The sequence below is a fragment of the Pinus tabuliformis genome, chromosome Q, assembly GCF_031772625.1.
Source record: "Pinus tabuliformis cultivar Carrire ecotype Pingquan chromosome Q, CPIR1, whole genome shotgun sequence".
Lineage (NCBI taxonomy): Eukaryota > Viridiplantae > Streptophyta > Pinopsida > Pinales > Pinaceae > Pinus > Pinus tabuliformis.
The window spans coordinates 222286140-222305960 of NC_142296.1; the positions used below are offsets into that span (position 1 = coordinate 222286140).

Consider the following 19821-nt stretch of genomic DNA (forward strand, 5'->3'; position numbering starts at 1 on the left):
AACAGAAGTCATTAGCGGTGGCACGGCTCTGCGTGTTCTGTTTTGGAGCACGTGAAGAACAGGTGGCATCTTCCTCAGCCACGAAGACAGTGGGAAACACGAATCCAACAGCAGATTGAATGCCCACAACGACCGTTGCCTAAATCCGAGGACGCAGCCAGATTACGTGTTTATACACAGCTACTTGAATAGCTTAGTTTTCGTTAAGTTTGTTTACTTTCCTCTGTTATAAATAAAGCGTCTTTGAACGCTGGATAGTTAGTCGTTGCTGTAATCATTTTGTAATTTTGAGCTCCCCACTGTACTTGACATTGTGATGATTAATACATGAGAAGACTGTTCTGTTTCTAAGCGTGTAACTGCTCTTTGGATTGGCTGAAGTAGGCAGAGGGCCCCTGTTTGCGGCAGCCATTGTACAGTAGTTTTACTTTTAATTTCCAGCATTTCTTTTTCTTGTTTCATGTATAATAGCTGTACAGATGTCTTTTAATTGCTGCGTTTTCAACATGTATACTAGCTGTACATAAACTTTGAATTCTGCTGATTTACATTTCTGCACTTTTGTTCATGACTGATCAGTGTGTTATGCAGGTTTCTTAGGCGAGCCCGGGACAATTTTCTTTCTTTTCTTTGTACAACTAGTGGCATGTGTGATCATCTTGTCTAGGCTGCTGACCTTTATTTTTCTATAGTTTGATTTTCATTAGTATCATTTCTTTAACTTGCACTTTACTTTCTGCTCAGTAGTTATCAAGTTGTTCATCTATTGATGGTTCTTTTTCCATAATCCAATATCTTTATTGAGAGCCAAAATATCACTTAGTGCAGCTTGGTTTATTTTGCTTTAAGACTCACATTGCTGACCTGTTCATAATTGTTCTCACATGATTAAGAAAAGGTTAAAATGGTGTGATTTGTCTCACTTAGATTTCACATTGATTAGATTTTAATGAAGGTTAAAATAGTGTAAAGTAGTATAAAGTAATTGTTCTCGCTTTTCATTGAGTTAATATAGGTTTCATTTTCATTTTCATCAGCAGCAGAGATACTGGGCCGATGCCATTAGCCCTTTATTTGATTTTAAGTTTTGATTTCATTTCAGTTATTGTTCAAGTTTCCTTTTAGAATACTCTTTAAGTTTCAAGAAATCACTTAGAAATCATCACAATCACCCACATTCACTCGCTTTATTACATCTCCATCACATCACATTAGGAAAGATACAATAAAAAACAAACTAAAAAGATAAAAACGACAAAAGATTAAGAAAACAGTTACCTAAGTACATATAGTACACCTCACTTCATCAGCTTACGAGCCCCAGGTTGACATTTAAAATTTGCAATTTAGACATCACTAAATTGACTAAACATTTTGGCGCCGTTGCCGGGGAAGTGAAATTAGGTAGCCAATTCTTAAAAAAAAAAAAAAAACAAGAAAATTTCAAGGAAGGAAAATTAATAACCTCTCAAAGTATGCTCTCCTCTTGCACCTAGAGCGATCTGGAGGATCAGAAAAGAGAAAGTTATTGGTTTAATAGTTTCTTGAGTATGCTCTCTTCTTGCACCTAGAGTGACCTGGAAGATCAGAAAGAGAACTATTACCCCGACTTGAAGAAAAATAAAAAAATGACATGCATAGAGCAAGAGATTCTAGGGGAAGGTTTTTAGCTAGAGCCAAGAGTTCGATTTTTACAAGTCCATTTACTTCAAGGAATAGACAAGAGACACCTCCATCATCTCCAACTTACACTCCTAGCCCTAGGATTCCTGGAATTCAAGAGGCAATAGTTGACTCTCCCACACCATCTATCGAATCTGAATCAGAAAGGGACCCTTTTCTTCCTTCCATAGGAGGACAAATTGTAATTGAAGAAGTAGAATCATCTGAAGAAGAGGGAGAAATTCCTTCTCGTTCACCCTTAGTAGAGGAACCGGAAAACTCTGAAGTCTCCGGGGAGACTACCATGACAGAAGAAGGAGCACCTGGATTTGGTAGAGGTAGAGGTAGAGGAGGAGGAGGAGGAAACAATGGAGGAGGTCGAGGTAACATTGGGGGAAATAGGGATGGAGATAACTCATTCGGATTTCCTATAGTCGATGAGGACTCCCGAGCCACCATGAAAAACATCTCACCATCTGTCCTCCCAAACTTCCATGGGATGAGGAATGAAGACCCTGAAACATTTCTATTTGAGTTTGAAGTCGTTTGTCGAACTTATGACTATCTGGAAGACTCTCAAAAACTCAAACTGTTCCCTTCAACATTGAAAGGAGCAGCCTTGAAGTGGTTCATGGGATTACTCACTCAGTCCATTAGGTCTTGGAATGATATGAAACAAACATTTTTGGATAGGTACCTGGACTATTGTATGCCCACCAATCACAAGGATGAGGTATTCAAAATGATGCAAAAAGAGGATGAAAATTTGGAGGATTTGCTTGAAAGATTTCAATACAACTTGAAAAGAGCAAAAATGAACAACTTAGATGAGGAGACCTTAAAAGCCCTTCTATTGAAAGCCATTAGAGATGAATGGATAGATATTTTGAACATGATGGGAAAGGGAGATATATCTCAACTTTCACTCAATGATATAGCAGAACTATGTGTCCATCTCTCAAGGGGGAAGTCTAAAACTCAAAAAGGGCCTAGAGATCCTTCTCTCATCAGAGCAAACAAATCTGCAACTGGATCAGTAAGTAGGGCTGAGATTGGCAATATGCTTGATGAATTTAAAACTGATATCTTAGGAAGTCTTAGTGAACAATTAGACACCCTTAAGATTCACAATAAGCAGAAAGCAGAAGCTGAGGCTTTGGCCATCTTTTGCACAAAGTGTAGAAAGAAACATGCTCTAAGGGAATGTCCCTTGGATGCAAAAGTTGTAGAGACATGTGTAATTTGTTCAGAGAATCATGAGACCAAGGATTGTCCTTCAATCCCTGGGCTCAAAGCTGTCTTTCAAGAAGATCCAAATACACTCGAATCTCTCTGTTTTGTTGCAAGGAGACCTTAGCAGGGGCAACAAAATCAAGGGTTTAACAACTCTATGAATTTTCAACCCCCACCAAATTGGAATCCTTGGCAACAACCTTGGTCCCAACCTCAAAATCCTTTTCAATCATGGGTACAAGGTATGCAAAATCCTTATGGGAGATTTGCTCAATTTTACCAATATCCTCCATCTTTTCAAAGCCAACAAGCTCCACAACTTCCAAATCAAAATCCACAACTATCATTGCCATTTCAACAACAACAACCTTCTCAACAGAATCCAAATTCTCAACTCTTGCTTCCATTCCAACAGAAGTCAAATCAACTTCCTTCTCAGCCATTGCCAAACCCCAATAATAAAAATCCTCAAAATGCTTACATGTTGGAAGGTCAACCATTTCCTACCTATATGATTGTTCCTCTCAATGAAGTACAACTCAGATCAGGTAGAGTCTTAGATAAGCCTTCTATAAATGATCAAAAGCAAAGCATTTTTGAGGAAGAATCTCTTGAAGCCAATAAGGGTTCTGAAGCATCTCTTCAAAACCCAAACACTCAAAAAGAAAAAGAAAAAGAATTAACCCCCACAACTCCCATAATTGAGCAACCTGCATCTTTATCCACACCTCCTTTTCCTGAAAGATTACAAATTGACAAAGGAGTGGAAAAACAAATTTGGTTGCCTGACTATAATTTTTTAGATGAATTGAAGAATGTCTGTATCAAGATTCCCTTGTTACAAGCCATTAAGGAAATTCCTATTCTAACAAAAACAATAAAGGAGTTGAGCCTTAAAAGACCAGGAAGGAAACCAAGAGATACCAGAAGGATCCACCTGGTAGGAAAAATTGCAGATATCATGATGGGAAAAATTACTATGCAGAAATATGTAGACCCTGGTAGTCCAATTGTCAAAACACATATCAATGGGGTAGAAATACCAAATACTTTGATTGATTTAGGGGCTGCTATCAACATCATGAGTAGACAGACTATGGAACAGCTAAAAATTCCTAATCTTCTTTTTACACCTACTTTATTGCAACTTGCAGATCGATCAATTATTAAACCAGATGGTGTATTAGAAGACATTCCAGTCTCCCTAGACTCTTGGGAATATCCAGTGGATTTCATGATTTTAACTCCCAAGAGTAATCTAGGAGGACATCCTCTTATTTTAGGAAGACCTTGGCTAGCCACAGCTGATGCTTTCATAAGTTGTAGGTCTGGGGATATGTATATTTCTGATGGTAATTCGACAAAGAAGTTCAATTTGTATCCTCCAGCAAAAGCAATTACAGAAATAGGGGATAATGAGTGGATTGATGATGAAGATACTATACAAATTGTCTTTACCATTTCTGAGGTTAGTGAAGATAGTCAAATTCTGAACACATTAGAAAATTTTGAACCATCTTCAGAATATGACTCCACACAATTTCAGTTGGATTCTGACATTGAGTGTCTATCATCTAGACAAATGTCTCTTTTCTCTATGGAAGATTTTGGTAGTTCTGCCATTGAGATTTTTCCAGGAAAAACATTGAATATCAACAGAAACTTGGAAAAATCACAACAAGGGGAGCTAACCAAAATCTTGCAAAAACATTCTACTGCATTTGCATGGGAGTATACCGATATGAAAGGTATTGACCCTAAGACTTGCATTCATCACATCTACATTGAGGAAAACAGTAAACCAATCAGACAACCTCAAAGAAGGATGAATCCAAACCTTAGGGAGATAGTGAAAGAAGAGCTCCAAAAGTTACTTAATGTAAACTTCATTTACCCCATTTCAGATAGTCGGTGGGTTTCCCCTTTGGTTATAGTACCCAAAAAGAATGATAAATGGAGGGTTTGCATTGATTACAGGGAATTGAACAAAGCAACTTTGAAGGATCACTTTCCTTTACCCTTTATTGATCAAGTATTAGATACTTTAGCAGGCAAAAAGTATTTCTCATTTTTGGATGGTTTTAGAGGTTACAATCAAATTCAGGTAGCACCTGAAGACCAGGACAAGACCACATTTACCTGTCCATGGGGAACTTTTGCTTACCGAGTACTTCCTTCTGGATTATGTAATGCACCCGCAACATTTAAAAGGGCAGTATTAGGAATCTTTTCTGATCTAATTCATGATTGTGTAGAGGTCTATATGGATGATTTTACAGTTTATGGTAATTCATTTGAAGAGGCATTAGAAAATTTGGAAAAAGTCCTTATAAGATGTAAGGAAACAAATCTTTCATTAAGTCATGAAAAATGCTTTATAATGTTTACTGAAGGGATTGTTTTAGGACATCATATTTCAGGAGATGGAATTAAAATTGATAGATCAAAAGTTGAAGTCATCTCCAAGTTACCTATTCCAAATTGTCAAAAAGATGTTAGAAGTTTTCTTGGGTTTACTGGATATTATAGAAGATTTATTGAAAACTTCACCAAGATAACATCTCTGCTCTTCAAATTACTTACAAAAGACTGTGAATTCAAGTGGGATCCTGACTGTCAATCTGCATTTGAAACTCTAAAAACAAGAATATCTGAAGCACCCATTCTGAGAGGGCCAAATTGGAAACTTCCTTTCCATATTTCTATAGATGCTTCAGATACAGCTCTAGGAGCTGTGTTGGGTCAAAAGGATTTAGTTCCTTATGCCATTTATTACACCAGTAAAAATTTGACTCCCACTGAGTTAAATTATACTGTGACTGAAAAAGAGTTCTTAGCCGTTGTTCATGCAATTAACAAGTTTAGACATTACATAACTGGCTATGAAACTTTTGTCCATACGGATCATTCTGCAATTAGATATCTCATGAACAAACCTGTTACTAATGGCAGAGTCACAAGATGGCTTTTACTTTTACAAGAATTCAATATTACTGTGTTAGATAGACCAGGAAAACAAAATACAGTAGCTGATTTCTTGTCTAGAATCCAAAATACTAACGAAGATTCTCCCGTAGAGGATAAGTTTCCAGATGAATATCTGTTTGCAGTAACTACTAAAACTCCTTGGTATGCAGATATTGCTAACTATTTGGTCACAGGGAAGCTACCTCCACACTTATTTCCTAATGAGAAAAGGAAAATCATTCAGGATAGTTCAAAGTATTCATGGATTTCTAATGAATTGTTCAAAACAGGGCTAGATTGTGTGATCAGATGATGTGTTCGGGAAGATGAAATGCCTGACATCCTTAAGGCATGTCATGATGAACCGTGCGGTGGACACTTTGCTGACAAGAGGACGGCCTATAAAATCCTTTCTTTAGGATATTATTGGCCTTCTCTCTTCAAAGATGCAAAACAATATGTTAGAAGGTGTGACATCTGCCAAAGAGTTGGGAGACCAACTCTTTCAAATGAAATGCCATTACAGCCACAGGTACTCATCGAACCCTTTGAGAAATGGGCTTTAGATTTTGTTGGACCTATTAATCCACCATCTAAACAAAAGAAGTATATATTGGTTTGCACTGATTATGTTACTAAATGGGTAGAAGCCAAGGCATTGCCTTCTGCCACTGAAAATTCAGTTGTTCAATTTTTTTTTGAGGATATTTTTACTCGTTTTGGTGTCCCAAGAGAAATTGTGACAGATCATGGAAGTCAATTTACATCTAACTTGATGGAGAAGCTAATGGAGGAATACAAAATCAAGCATAGAAAATCTACTCCATACCATCCGCAAGCAAATGGCCAAGTGGAATCCACAAACAAAGTTCTTGAGAGCATCATCACCAAGACTGTTCATCTTCACAGAAGAGACTGGGCAGAAAGGCTTCCTGAAGCCTTATGGGCCTATAGAACTACATGGAGGAACACAACAGGACATTCTCCCTATGAACTTGTTTATGGGAAAGAAGTCTTGCTCCCCATTGAGTTCCAAGTCAAGACCTTCAAGATGGCAGTTCAGTTGGGGATGAGTCTATCAGAAGCCCAAAAGCACAGAATGGAGCATCTGAATGAGCTAGATGAAATAAGACAAGATGCAATTTTAAGGACCGATCTAGTTCAGCACCAAAGAACTAAGTGGCATGACAGATATATCAAAGAGAAGAAGTTTCAAAAGGGAGATTGGGTGTTACTGTTTGATTCAAAGTTTAAAGACTTCAAAGGAAAATTTCAAACTCATTGGCTTGGGCCATATGAGATTGATGAAGTCTTTAGCAATGGAGCAGTTCGAGTCAAGACTATTGATGAGTTTCAAACTCCTCTCATTGTGAATGGCCACCAATTGAAAATTTATCATAAGCCACTCTCAAAAGAGGACTTTGTCAAAATGTTTCAAGAGAATTCTGCAATGAGACTGGTGGAGAATAATTCTTCTCCTCCATCAGCCTAGTCTTTGTTTCTTTCTGAAAAAAAAAAAAGAAAAAAGAAAAAAAAGTGTATAAGCCTGAAAACCAATTTCAGATTGGCGGTCTTATACAGAAAATATGGAGTGAAAATCAGGGACACCTGACACTCTATATTTTCAAAAAAAAAAAATCTCTTTCTCTCCATCTTCACTCCACCTCACTTGTCATTACCATCTTCACCTCCATCTCATCTTCATCTTCATTCCACTTCACTCCATTCCATTTCCATTTCATTCCATTCCATTAATAAAAGTCCCTCTCAGGACTATTTCATTCAGTTAGTTGTTTTTCTAACTAAATTTGTGCAGCTAAAGGGGAGTTGTCTTAGTTTCCGCAGCTGGGAACCGTTTCCGCAGCTCGCACCAGTTTCCGCAGCTCGAAATGATTCCGCAGCCAGCACACTCTGTCTCTACAGTAGCACTCTGTTTTCAAAAGTCACAGTCAGAGGTATCATCATCACCAAGAATAGCAAGGATATGAGGCATCTGCAAGATCAAAAAGCAATAATGGGTCAGCAACCTTAATCAACAAATGGCGAACTTATGAAGGTATGATCAAAATCTTTTCCAAACAGCAATTTAATGTCATTTTATGCATAGTTATTAAATCATGGAAAGAGCCACTAAATGCAATGATTCAGCAAGATCATCCCATTCCTCCTCCATGATAATCCACCTCATACCTTTCTAACGGTTCCATAATCACTCTTAATTCAAACTCGAAATGGGGCAGCGCTTTCATTTATTGGTCGTACCTCTGTGATGTAACCCAATGTACCACGGCTCTCCTTACCATCATTTCCGCAGCCAACGCTGAAACGTGTGCGTAAGCCACCTGACTCTAAAGGATTCGGCCGTTATTCCATCCACTTATCACTCCATTTCCGCATGCGTTGAACTCATTTCTCGTGTTTGTCTTCTACTCCCTTGTACTCACACCATTTCCACTCTCATTTCCGCCGCAAACTCCACAGCTCTGTTTCAAACCCCGATTACAGTTCTGCAATACGCCTTGCATTACGTTACGGCTACTCCACTTACAGCCGTAATCCACCTGTTTTTCCCGTGAGCATCCTCCTTGAGCATCCACACACAGTCAAAGCTTCAGCCGAAGTTGAGAGCCGAAGATGGGGAAGCTGCTTAGAGCTGAACCTGAGGGTCCGAAGTATTTAGAAGGGTATCCACAGATGAAGGAAGCATTAAAGAAAGCAAAGTGGTTGAAGTTTATTCAAAAATTCAGAGGGTATAATAAGGAGGTAACGAAAGCATTTGCTCGATCCTTCAATGGACACATTGTGGAAGTAGGGGACCTGAAATTCACAATAACAGAGAACACCATAGCAGCAGCAACCAGTTTACCACAAGAGGGAGACAGATGGTTTAAGAACAGAGGGCTGGAAGATCAGGGATGGAAAGACATGCTTAAGAACCCAGGTATGGACACTTCAATATTCACTAAAGAGATTCCTGTGCATGTAATTAAGGAAGAATGGACTGCATTGTTATTACTTGTTCAAAAGTTTATCACATGTGAGGGCCGCTTTGGCATTATGTATATGTACCATGCAAGGTTTATGATGAATTTCATGGAAGGCCATGCCCTTAATTTACCCCACTTTCTGTTAGCAAGCCTAAAGAAAATGAGTTCCACTGTCCAAAAGAATGTAGGCCATATTGAACCCCACTTGTATCATCACGGGTTCATTAGAATTCTCATAGAAGAGCAATTGAAAAACAACAAGGATACATGGGAAAAGTTTCTAATCAGAAACCATTTCCAAGAGGTGACTGAAGCCTCTAGCAGTTCCCCTAGAATCCCAAAAAGAAGTAGGAGAAGAGAAAGAAATGTTGCAGCCCAAGATCCTCCTACAGTAGAAACTCAAGAAATTGCTCAAGAAGAAGAGGAAGAGGGAGATAAAACCAAGAAGCAGAAAAAGGATAAAGGGAAAAAAATTGTTCAAGAATCATATCCATCACCTGAACCTTCAGTAGAAGAAGACTCTCAAACCTTGGCTGATAGACTAGCACAACTTCAAGCTGCTGCCCTCTCAAAGAAGAAACAGAAAAAAAAACAGGGTGCCCAGCAAAAGAGCATTAGTGCACAAGTGAGAAGAAGCAGTAGACTTAAAGAAAAAATGAGTGTGACTAAAGGAAAACAATCACATTTCATTGATTTGGGAGAAGGTACACCTGAAAAGGCTCCAACTCAGCTTGACCTTGAGTCGAGTCCTCCACGTGTTGAGTCCACTCCTCCACGTGAAGAGAGCCCCTTTCAGCCAGAACCTCAAACAGAATTTGATTTTGAACATAGCCCAAGAAGAACACCTGAAATTGACCCTGACCAGCAGGAGGTATACAATTATTTGGAGACCTTGGAGCAATTAGTTGCAGGTCCAAGCACTATATTGCCTCTTGATGAACAGGTCCAATCTTTAAAACAGGAGGTGTTTGAGCTAGAAGTCCTGAACCGGCATATTAAACAAGAAAACGAAGCATTGAAAGAACAAATCAAGGTGGACAAAATTGTCCATGACAATACCATGCTTCACTTAGGACTCTGGCAGAAGAAGAACAAAAAATTGAAGAGAAAATGTAAGAAGCTGAGCAGGGCATTGATCAATTTGAAATTCAGGTGTTTAGTCAGAAAACCAAGGACAATTTTGGCAGCAAGGAGAAAGAGAAGAAGGCTAGATGTTTTGGCAGAAGCATCTGAGCACATGGATTGAAAAACAATGACAAAGTTTTGGTTGCATGAGGACATGCAACACCTTCACAGTGGGGGTATGTTGAGCCTCAAACCTGCACTTCTTCACACATCCTCTCAGCCTCCTTTTCCTATTCATTTCCTTCTTTTGCCACTCATTCCCTCCATCAAATTGCTCAAATCATTGTATTTTAGGACTTTTTACATGGTTTGCTAATTATGCTAATGACTGTTGTTGGTTTAGAATTTTGGTTCAAAGTGCTGCGTTTCCGCAGCTCACACAAGGTTTTCGCAGCTGATCCCGGTTTCCGCAGCCAACCCCGGATTCCGCAGCTGTTTTATTAAATGATATGTTCCAGGTGTCCTCCGGGAAGAAGAGCCACATGGGCAAGTTCATGGAACCAAGGACATGGTGTGTATCCTTCCAGCTCACCCAAACCGGTCATAAAAAACCCGTGGTCAACGAGGAGGCAAATACGGTCAACAAAAGTCATTAGCGGTGGCACGGCTCTGGGTGTTCTGTTTTGGAGCACGTGAAGAACAGGTGGCATCTTCCTCAGCCACGAAGACAGTGGGAAACACGAATCCAACAGCAGATTGAATGCCCACAACGACCGTTGCCTAAATCCGAGGACGCAACCAGATTACGTGTTTATACACAGCTGCTTGAATAGCTTAGTTTTCGTTAAGTTAGTTTACTTTCCTCTGTTATAAATAAAGCGTCTTTGAACGCTGGATAGTTAGTCGTTGCTGTAATCATTTTGTAATTTTGAGCTCCCCACTGTACTTGACATTTTGATGATTAATACATGAGAAGACTGTTCTGTTTCTAAGCGTGTAACGGCTCTTTGGATTGGCTGAAGTAGGCAGAGGGCCCCTATTTGCGGCAGCCACTGTACAGTAGTTTTACTTTTAATTTCCAGCATTTATTTTTCTTGTTTCATGTATAATAGCTGTACAGATGTCTTTTAATTGCTGCGTTTTCAACATGTATAATCGCTGTACATAAACTTTGAATTCTGCTGATTTACATTTCTGCACTTTTGTTCATGACTGATCAGTGTGTTATGCAGGTTTCTTAGGCAAGCCCGGGACAGTTTTCTTTCTTTTCTTTGTACAACTAGTGGCATGTGTGATCATCTTGTCTAGGCCGCTGACCTTTATTTTTCTGTAGTTTGATTTTCATTAGTATCATTTCTTTAACTTGCACTTTACTTTCTGCTCAGTAGTTATCAAGTTGTTCATCTATTGATGGTTCTTTTTCCATAATCCAATACCTTTATTGAGAGCCAAAATATCACTTAGTGCAGCTTGGTTTATTTTGCTTTAAGACTCACATTGCTGACCCGTTCATAATTGTTCTCACATGATTAAGAAAAGGTTAAAATGGTGTGATTTGTCTCACTTAGATTTCACATTGATTAGATTTTAATGAAGGTTAAAATAGTGTAAAGTAGTATAAAGTAGTTGTTCTTGCTTTTCATTGAGTTAATATAGGTTTCATTTTCATTTTCATCAGCAGCAGAGATACTGGGCCGATGCCATTAGCCCTTTATTTGATTTTATGTTTTGATTTCATTTCAATTATTGTTCAAGTTTCCTTTTAGAATACTCTTTAAGTTTCAAGAAATCACTTAGAAATCATCACAATCACCCACATTCACTCGCTTTATTACATCTCCATCACATCACATTAGGAAAGATACAATCAAAAACAAACTAAAAAGATAAAAACGACAAAAGATTAAGAAAACAGTTACCTAAGTACATATAGTACACCTCACTTCATCAGCTTACGAGCCCCGGGTTGACATTTAAAAGTTGCAATTTAGACATCACTAAATTGACCAAACAACAGCTGCATAGGAAGTATCGGATGCTAAAGTATATAGAATAAAATGATTTGAAAAATTTTGAGTGTTTAATGCAGGAGCACTTATGATTGCCTGTTTGGTTGAATCAAAAGCTTCCTTTTCTTTACGCCCCCATTTGAACACTGAATTTTTTTTATCATGGTCTGTAATGGTAAAACAATCTGTGAAAAATTCGGAACAAACCTTTCTACAAAATTTATTTGACCTAAAAATGATTGCATTGATTTTTTATTATGTGGAAGTGGAATATCAGAAATCTCTTTGATCCTTTCTCGATCGATATAATTACCATCTTTTGAGACAATAAATCCCAAGAGTTTACCTTGGTCAAGAGCAAAAAATGATTTCTTGGGATTCAATGAAATCCCATACCTTTCACAGCGTTCAAAAATTTGTTTCAAATCATGTAAATGATTTGCTCTTTTCTTGGAGAAGACAGTAATGTCATCCAAATAGACAACAACTGACTTATTAATTAAACCCTTGAATGCTATATCCATTGCTCTTTAGAAGGTAGCTCTAGCATTAATCAAACCGAAAGGTATTTTTTGGTAGGCATATGTTCCCCACTTAGTTCTAAAAGTAGTCTTGAGTCTGTCATCTGGATGCACCAATATTTGGTTGTATCCAGAAAATCCATTCAAGAAAGACATTGGAATGATCCCTTAGAGTAGATTTCATTTCATGCAATTTCATTTTTGAAAAAGTGGTGTGCTGTTCAATTCCTACAAGTGTGGTAGATTAAGATTTCAATTCCTGCAAGTGTGATAGATTAAGATTTCAATTCCAAACATTGTACTGTAATTTCCTTTGAATTGATTGTTGAATTAGAATATGTGAATTTGGTTTATCGTTATTTGGTTTAGTAGTTAGATTGATCTAAATTGGAAGTTAATTTCTAGCATATATAGTGCATGCATGCTTCGAAAGTTTTACAAAACCCCCGGGTTGACAATTAAATGATAGGTAATTAATTTGCCTCAACACCACCCTATAACATATGGTATCTTGCATGTGCCAAAGTGTCTACCATTCTGATACTGACCCCACCATGACACGCGTCATGTCCCCTCGTCCATCCTGGTAGCTTGAACACCCTAACTCCTCTCCTGTTAGGGGGGATATCTCTGTTGTGTCGATTATCTGTGACCCCTGAGTCCTAAACCTCAATGGGAGAACATCGTCTCCGCACAATAGTTGCTCTGGTGACCTACCCATGCCACCTCCTCGAACCCGCTCCTGCCAGAGAATGTTAACTCATCCTGCGCAACCAACATGCAAAAACAACCAATGGATTCTTCTCACAAACCACCTAGCCATTAGTTTCAACTAGAGCTCCCCTAAGGAATGGATGTGCTCAGGCATCGGGTTGACTACCTCATCAATGCTATAGCCATCTCGCATGTCTAATATCGGATGAGAAGCCCCGCCTAGATCCCAATGCCAACTTGGTCCTCCAACACCCTCAATGTCTGAGAGCTCCCACTAAGCTTTACTCCGAACTACGACCATCTCCATGAGTCTAGCCCACTCCATCGGGTACCAACTCAGAATCTCTTACCATCCAACCCCAAGAGAGGGATCAGATGCACAAACTCTAGCACATAGAACAAGTCTGACATGTGAATGTTGCATCTTGTGCAACTCTGACCGTATCATCCCACTACCTAGGTCAACACATGAGATCTGACTAGGTAGCTCTGTCTCTATCTCTCTCCAATGGGAAAAGGTGACCCAACAGTGCTGCTAACCTGGTCATCCCCTTTGGTATGTCTAGACAACTCCACCTCTCTCAATCCAATGCGTAAGGATGGGTTGATAGCACTGTAGATCCTGTCAATGTGCCTCTGAAGCGAACTGTGCTGAAGTCCCAACGTGTGGTAACTATGATGTCTCTCATTAATGGATAGCCTGAGGGATGGCTGCACATCCTCCTCCATCATAGGCTCGACATGAGCCTTTGACTACTCCTCCATAGATAACCCAATATGCATGATATGCTCACTAGTCAGTTGTAGGCGACTATCGTCTAGCAACTCCGTCATAGATCTGGAGGCCTCTGTACCTATCGGCTCCTCAACAATAGTGGAGTTGTCTTCCAGCACCTCACCGACCTGTGGTGCATTGTTATCACCTGAGAACCCAGTCACAACCATGAATACCTCATCAATGGATGATGCCTCATCAATGGGTGTATGTTCAACTATCTCTTTTCCAACCATGGCCCCTTCAACTACTCTTTCATCTTTTTTCTTAATACTTCTCATCATCCCTACAAAATCCAACTTGCCCGATTTCTTTTAATTTCCATGCCCAAAATATAGTTTGCAACACCAAGATCTTTCATGTCAATTTGGAGGACAATTGGGTCTTCAAATCCTAGATAATTTCTTTGTCATTTCCAACCAACAACATATCATCCACATATAAGACCAAATAAATAACACAGTCACCAATTAATTTAAAATACACACAGTGATATGCTTTGCTTCTGGTGAAGCCAAGTACCCATATAAATGTAACAAATTTCTGATACCACATCCTTGGTGACTGTTTTAACCCATACAGAGACTTCTTTAACTTGCATACCAGTTCTTTCTTACCCTTCACCGTAAAGCCTTCAGGTTGCTTCATGTAGATTTCCTCTTCCAGATCCTCGTGAAGAAATGTTGTCTTCACATCCATCTGTTCTACCTCAAAATCAAAAGCAATAGCAACAAATAAAAGTAATCTAATAGAAGTTACCTTGGCAACAGGAGAAAAAATATCACCAAAATCAATTCCCGACACTTGGGAATAACCTTTTTCTACCAAACAAGCTTTGTATTTCTCCACCTTTCCTTTTGCATTTGTCTTCTTCTTGAACACCCATTTGCTGCCAATGGGTTTCCTTCCAGCCGGCAACTCCACCAGATCCCAAGCTTCATTTTTGTGCAAAGATGTCATTTCATCAACTATGGCCTCTTTCTAGAGTTTTCCATCCTCTAAATCTACTGCTTCCTTCACAGTTTTGAACAGATAAAGTAAAATTTGAACAGAAAGTAGATGGACTATATCTTTCTGGCTGCCTTCTTTCTCGAACTGATCTTCTCACACCCGGAGTTTGTGGCTCTTTATCTTCTGATTCCTCCTCTGCTGTAGAGTCTGATTCTTCCTCCTTTAGCTCAAACTCTATCTTCTTAGGTTCCTTTGATTGGAATTCATGTTTAATAACATCTTTCACCTATCTGAACACCACATCTCGGCTGTACACAACCTTCCTTGTTACTGGGTTCCAAAGCTTATAACCCTTTAAACCATCGTTATACCCAATAAAGATGCACTTTTCAGATTTACTATCCAACTTGGTTCGCTTCTCCTTTGGAACATGTACATATGCATCACATCCAAATACCCTCAGATGTGAAACTATTTCATCAAACTGCAAGGTAGTTGTATTGCTACCTATTGCAACAATCAGACTATCCCAAAAATATGGTAGAGAACACAAAAAACGGATGCACTTATCTTCATCTGAAATTTTAATATCAACGATAACAACTTGCTTACCACAGTATTAAAGGTGTTCAGATGCTCTGTCACCGAGTCTCCATCCTTCATCCCCAGGTTATACAATTTTTTTCGTAGGAACAATTTATTCACCAAAGACTTAGATTGGTACAAAGTCCCTAATTTGTCCCACAAAGCCTTTGACAAAGCTTTCCTTGATACATTCAACAATACTAAATCTAAGATACACAACTGTATTGCGCTCTTTGCTTTCCAGTCCAACTTATTCCAGTCTTCATCATACATTTTTGTTTATTTAGTACTCGGATCTACCACAATTCACTGATCTTTATCCACCAACAAATCCTCCATCTTGAGTTTCCACAACTCAAAAATCTGATCATTAAATTTCTCGATCTTTATCTTTCCATTTCTCACCATCTTCTATCACCACAAGAATTGCTCCTATAGATCTCCCACTCAACAAGGTCTAGCATAGGCCCAAGAGAAACCCCTTTGCAGTAAAGGCATCCCCTTGAAGCCGAAACAACTATGATACCAAATGTGCGTTTTAACCCTGTACAAAAATTACCTGCAAACAAATTCTTAATATATATATATATATATATATACAATGGCAAGATATACAATGGCAAGAGCATAAAACATAAAATAGATAAACACAGAGATTTTCCCCTAATTTGCAAAGCCAGGACTACCAGATTGATTTTTCATTATGTTCCTTTAAATGTTACAATACATATATATACATGTCGAAGCATCCATAAACCCCAATCCACTAACCCTAGATTAGAACATAATTGTAGTTTCCTTGACCAGATCTACAAAATGCCATGGGCAGAAAGCTATCATGACCAAAACCATGTGTGAAATCCATACCATTGGCAGAAAACCATCATGCCTAAAACCATGTGCGAAATCCATGCACAAAACCATAGGTAGGTTCGTCCACTAAATATAGCATGGGGCAAGTCGTGGAAAGAATATAACACACCCAACATCGTGGAAAGAATATAACACACCCAACAAACACACCGTATTTATGTGGTATAACCCCAATTGGGAAAACATCCATGAGAAGATAATAGTGTATTTATTATCTTTATAAATCTCTAATCTTAGAGAGATCACCACCACAAATGCTTCACCACTTTACAATGATAAGGCATATATTTTCTTGTGTACCTTACAAGACTCGCTAACATCTATTATATACCAAGAGGTATTGAAAAATTACGTTCCCATAATACATGTGGTATAATGTAGTTTTATCTGTTTAATAATAAATTATAACAAGGTTATTTTACTCCATGATAAATGTGGTATAACCTCTTTTATAGAAAAGTGGAGTTTCTTCCAACATAATCTAAACAATATCACCTTCCAAATTGACATATTCCTGATACCTACAAAGCATATATATGGGATTGGTGTCTCTTGTAGGTTGGTGTCTATGAATTTGAGAAATTGAGGGGATTGGTGTCTCCTTTATGTTGGTGCCTGCAAAGAACCATCATTTAAAGAAGTTTTGTGGTTTTATCCCAAAAGGGTTTCCACATATATCTTGTGTTTCATGTTTTGCATTGTGGCATTTAAATGTTTAAATAATAATAATATATATATATTGATTCACCTCCCAACAATGGGTGAAAATGACCCTGCAAGTTGATTCTTCCAATGTTTCCACTCTACAAGTATCGAGATAGATGACAAACAATATAATGATCATATTTGAATCAATTTAGTTGCATATCAAACTAAATCATTATCTAATTTGATTCACAAGTTCTCGTGCTATAACAAGGAGATTTACTCCATTACACAAGTTAATTGCTAACGAAAACACTACATTCTAGGGAAGGAGATGATCACCCACACATGCATAAGACTCTCCAATTCATGCATAGATAGAGAAAACTACAAAATGACCACTATCATAAGTGATCCACATACCTTCAATAATTCCATCTAAATGTCAAGAATAAGAAGGGAAGAAATAATTGATTTGTGCAACACTTGGATCTCTAATTGACGTGCTAGCCATAATCCTCTACTACTATGGACATGAGACTTGGAAATGCCTCTAACTATATGGAAATGATCTTGAATTTGTTGATACATATAAGGATTTGGTTGTAGGTAAACATGTTAATGAATTTCACCTCGAAGATGGATTAGAAGCATTATGAATGATTTCTGTGGTGAAATGCATTGTTTAAGGAAAAATGTTATGGTTTTAGGCCTTCATATGTAGTTTTGGGGCTCAAAATCCATGGAAAACTATGGATTCAACTTGTAATGCATGTTTTCTAGTTCACAACCCATGTATAAGTGCCATGAATGGAATTTGTGTCCAACAAAAGGAACATGGCCCAATTTCTATAATTGGGTTTGATAAGGATGTGTTTTCTAGTCTTGAGCATGGTTCAAAGCTAAAACCCCATGCCTTTAGTCCCTAATCAATATATTCAAGACCTAAATAGGGATTTGCATGTCTTATTTGGGGATGATGATTTCACAAGACTCATTTTATCTTTAAAGTCTCAATATGTATACATAGTAACTAAGTAAAGACAACAGGGAATAATTAAGGATCTTTGATGCTCAATTGAAGACAAAAGTGTTGATGTATATAATTGTATGTAAACATATCACACAAGCATTTCAAGAATTTCAAAATTTGGCAATAGTTGTGTTTTATATAACAGAGATGGATTTTGAGCATTACCATATTTTTATTTTGAAAACATGATAAATCTATGCACCAAGTGATATCTTGGATCTACCGAGCACACAGAGAGATCAAATCTCTTGAGATGCAAACTTCCTTCAGAGTCAAAAGAGATTGAGATGCAAACCTCTTTTAGAATAAAAAGAGATTTGATCCTCCTTCAAAATAAAAAGAGATTAAGATGCAAACATCTTTTAAAGTAAAAAGATATTTGATTCTTAGCTAGATCCAGAATTAAAAAGAAAAATTAATATTTAATATCAAATAAATAAATCTTTTTATTATAAATTATAAATTTATTTCACTTATCAAAAATGATAAAAAAAAATTTTGTTTTTGTTTTTTCTACTAAAATTGAAATTGAAATTGAATGTTACTAAAATTGAAATTGAATGTTACATTTTTAAGTGAAATGACTATTTTCCATTATTTTAAATATGATTTTGAATACATAAGCACATTGAAAAAAAAAAGCAACAAACTTAAATTTACTATTATGATATCTTAATTTAATTTTAAACCAAATTTAAAAATAAATAAAAAAACATTTAAATTATGCATAAAAATAATCTAACCCTCTAGGTAAGAGATTGTAAATTTCAAATAATATCCTATCTAATATTTTCAGAAACACTAAAAGCCCGACCTTAAAACTTTTTCACTTAATTCTGTTTAAGGCTAACTGGTCCATCCTGAGCTTTTAACATGAATTTTGGCAACGATTGTTAAAGGACCTTGGTTTTTAGTCAAATTGCAACTATTGCATAAATAAACCATGAGAGATCTATCTGGATATTTCCAGGAAGGGCAGGAAGAGAGAAGCTCAGAGATTAATTACCCACCACAACAATAATGGAAACAATAGCACAGCAAATGCTTGGCAGTCGAGCGAATACCCACCCATTCTACTTGCAGAAGGCTACGAGTACCCTTCTAGGTGGGGTTGAAGGCCTTCTGGCATGCTGTACAAAGCGATTGTCCAGCACCAGAACATCACCAACTTCCCAGGTGATGTCCACACACTCTTCTTCGGTTATTTGGATGCAGGGTTCAATTGCCTCTTCAGGAAAGAGGGAACCGTCTCCGAGTTTTAGGGCTGAGTTTTGGAGTCCAAGTGTTGTAGGGTTGAACCATGCTTTCCTCTGGTCTGTGTCTCTGTCAACCGTTCTTATGGAAACAACAGGTCCCATTTCTGAAAACATTGTGCCATCGTCTGCCCAGGTTATTTTGGATACTGGAACACCTGACATAGCAAGCCTGGAAGCAACAACCACACCACATGATCATTATTCAGTTTATTTCAAAATAAAATAAAATAAATGGTAATTGCACTTTAAATCTGAGCTGAATCCGAAGTAACAGAGATTTATACTGAAAAATAATATAGATTCATCTTTTAACTTAAAAATGCATGTGGAGTTTCATAATTCAAATTCATGTTAAAAACAAAATTTTTGGGAAATTGTATGTTAAGAAATTGTAATTTTTGAAAATTTAAGTTTAAAATGGGTGAAGTATTCGGAGTTGTCTATAATGCGACTTTTTGGAGATTCCGGTGACGGAATCTGGCGGAAGAAATTGAAGTTAAATCTTGATTTGTTGCAGTTAAAATGGTTTTTTAACTGCATATTTG

General features: G+C 37.6%; 1 protein-coding gene across 3 annotated transcripts in view; it reads right to left on the minus strand.

Annotated features, from left to right (window-relative positions):
* Positions 1 to 19821, minus strand: part of LOC149218996 (clavaminate synthase-like protein At3g21360) — a 37499-nt gene that overhangs the window by 16104 nt on the left and 1574 nt on the right. For 2 of the 3 annotated variants that reach the window (XR_016249203.1, XM_089384213.1), the window contains exon 3: positions 19089 to 19445. Coding sequence is in view for 2 of the 3 variants with exons in the window: in XM_089384213.1 (XP_089240339.1) it covers positions 19094 to 19445 (352 nt within the window). In the remaining variant the exon portion in view is untranslated. Of the gene's footprint in view, positions 1 to 18713; positions 19446 to 19821 lie in introns of those variants that run through there. The other variant, XM_089384212.1, reaches the window with a different exon arrangement.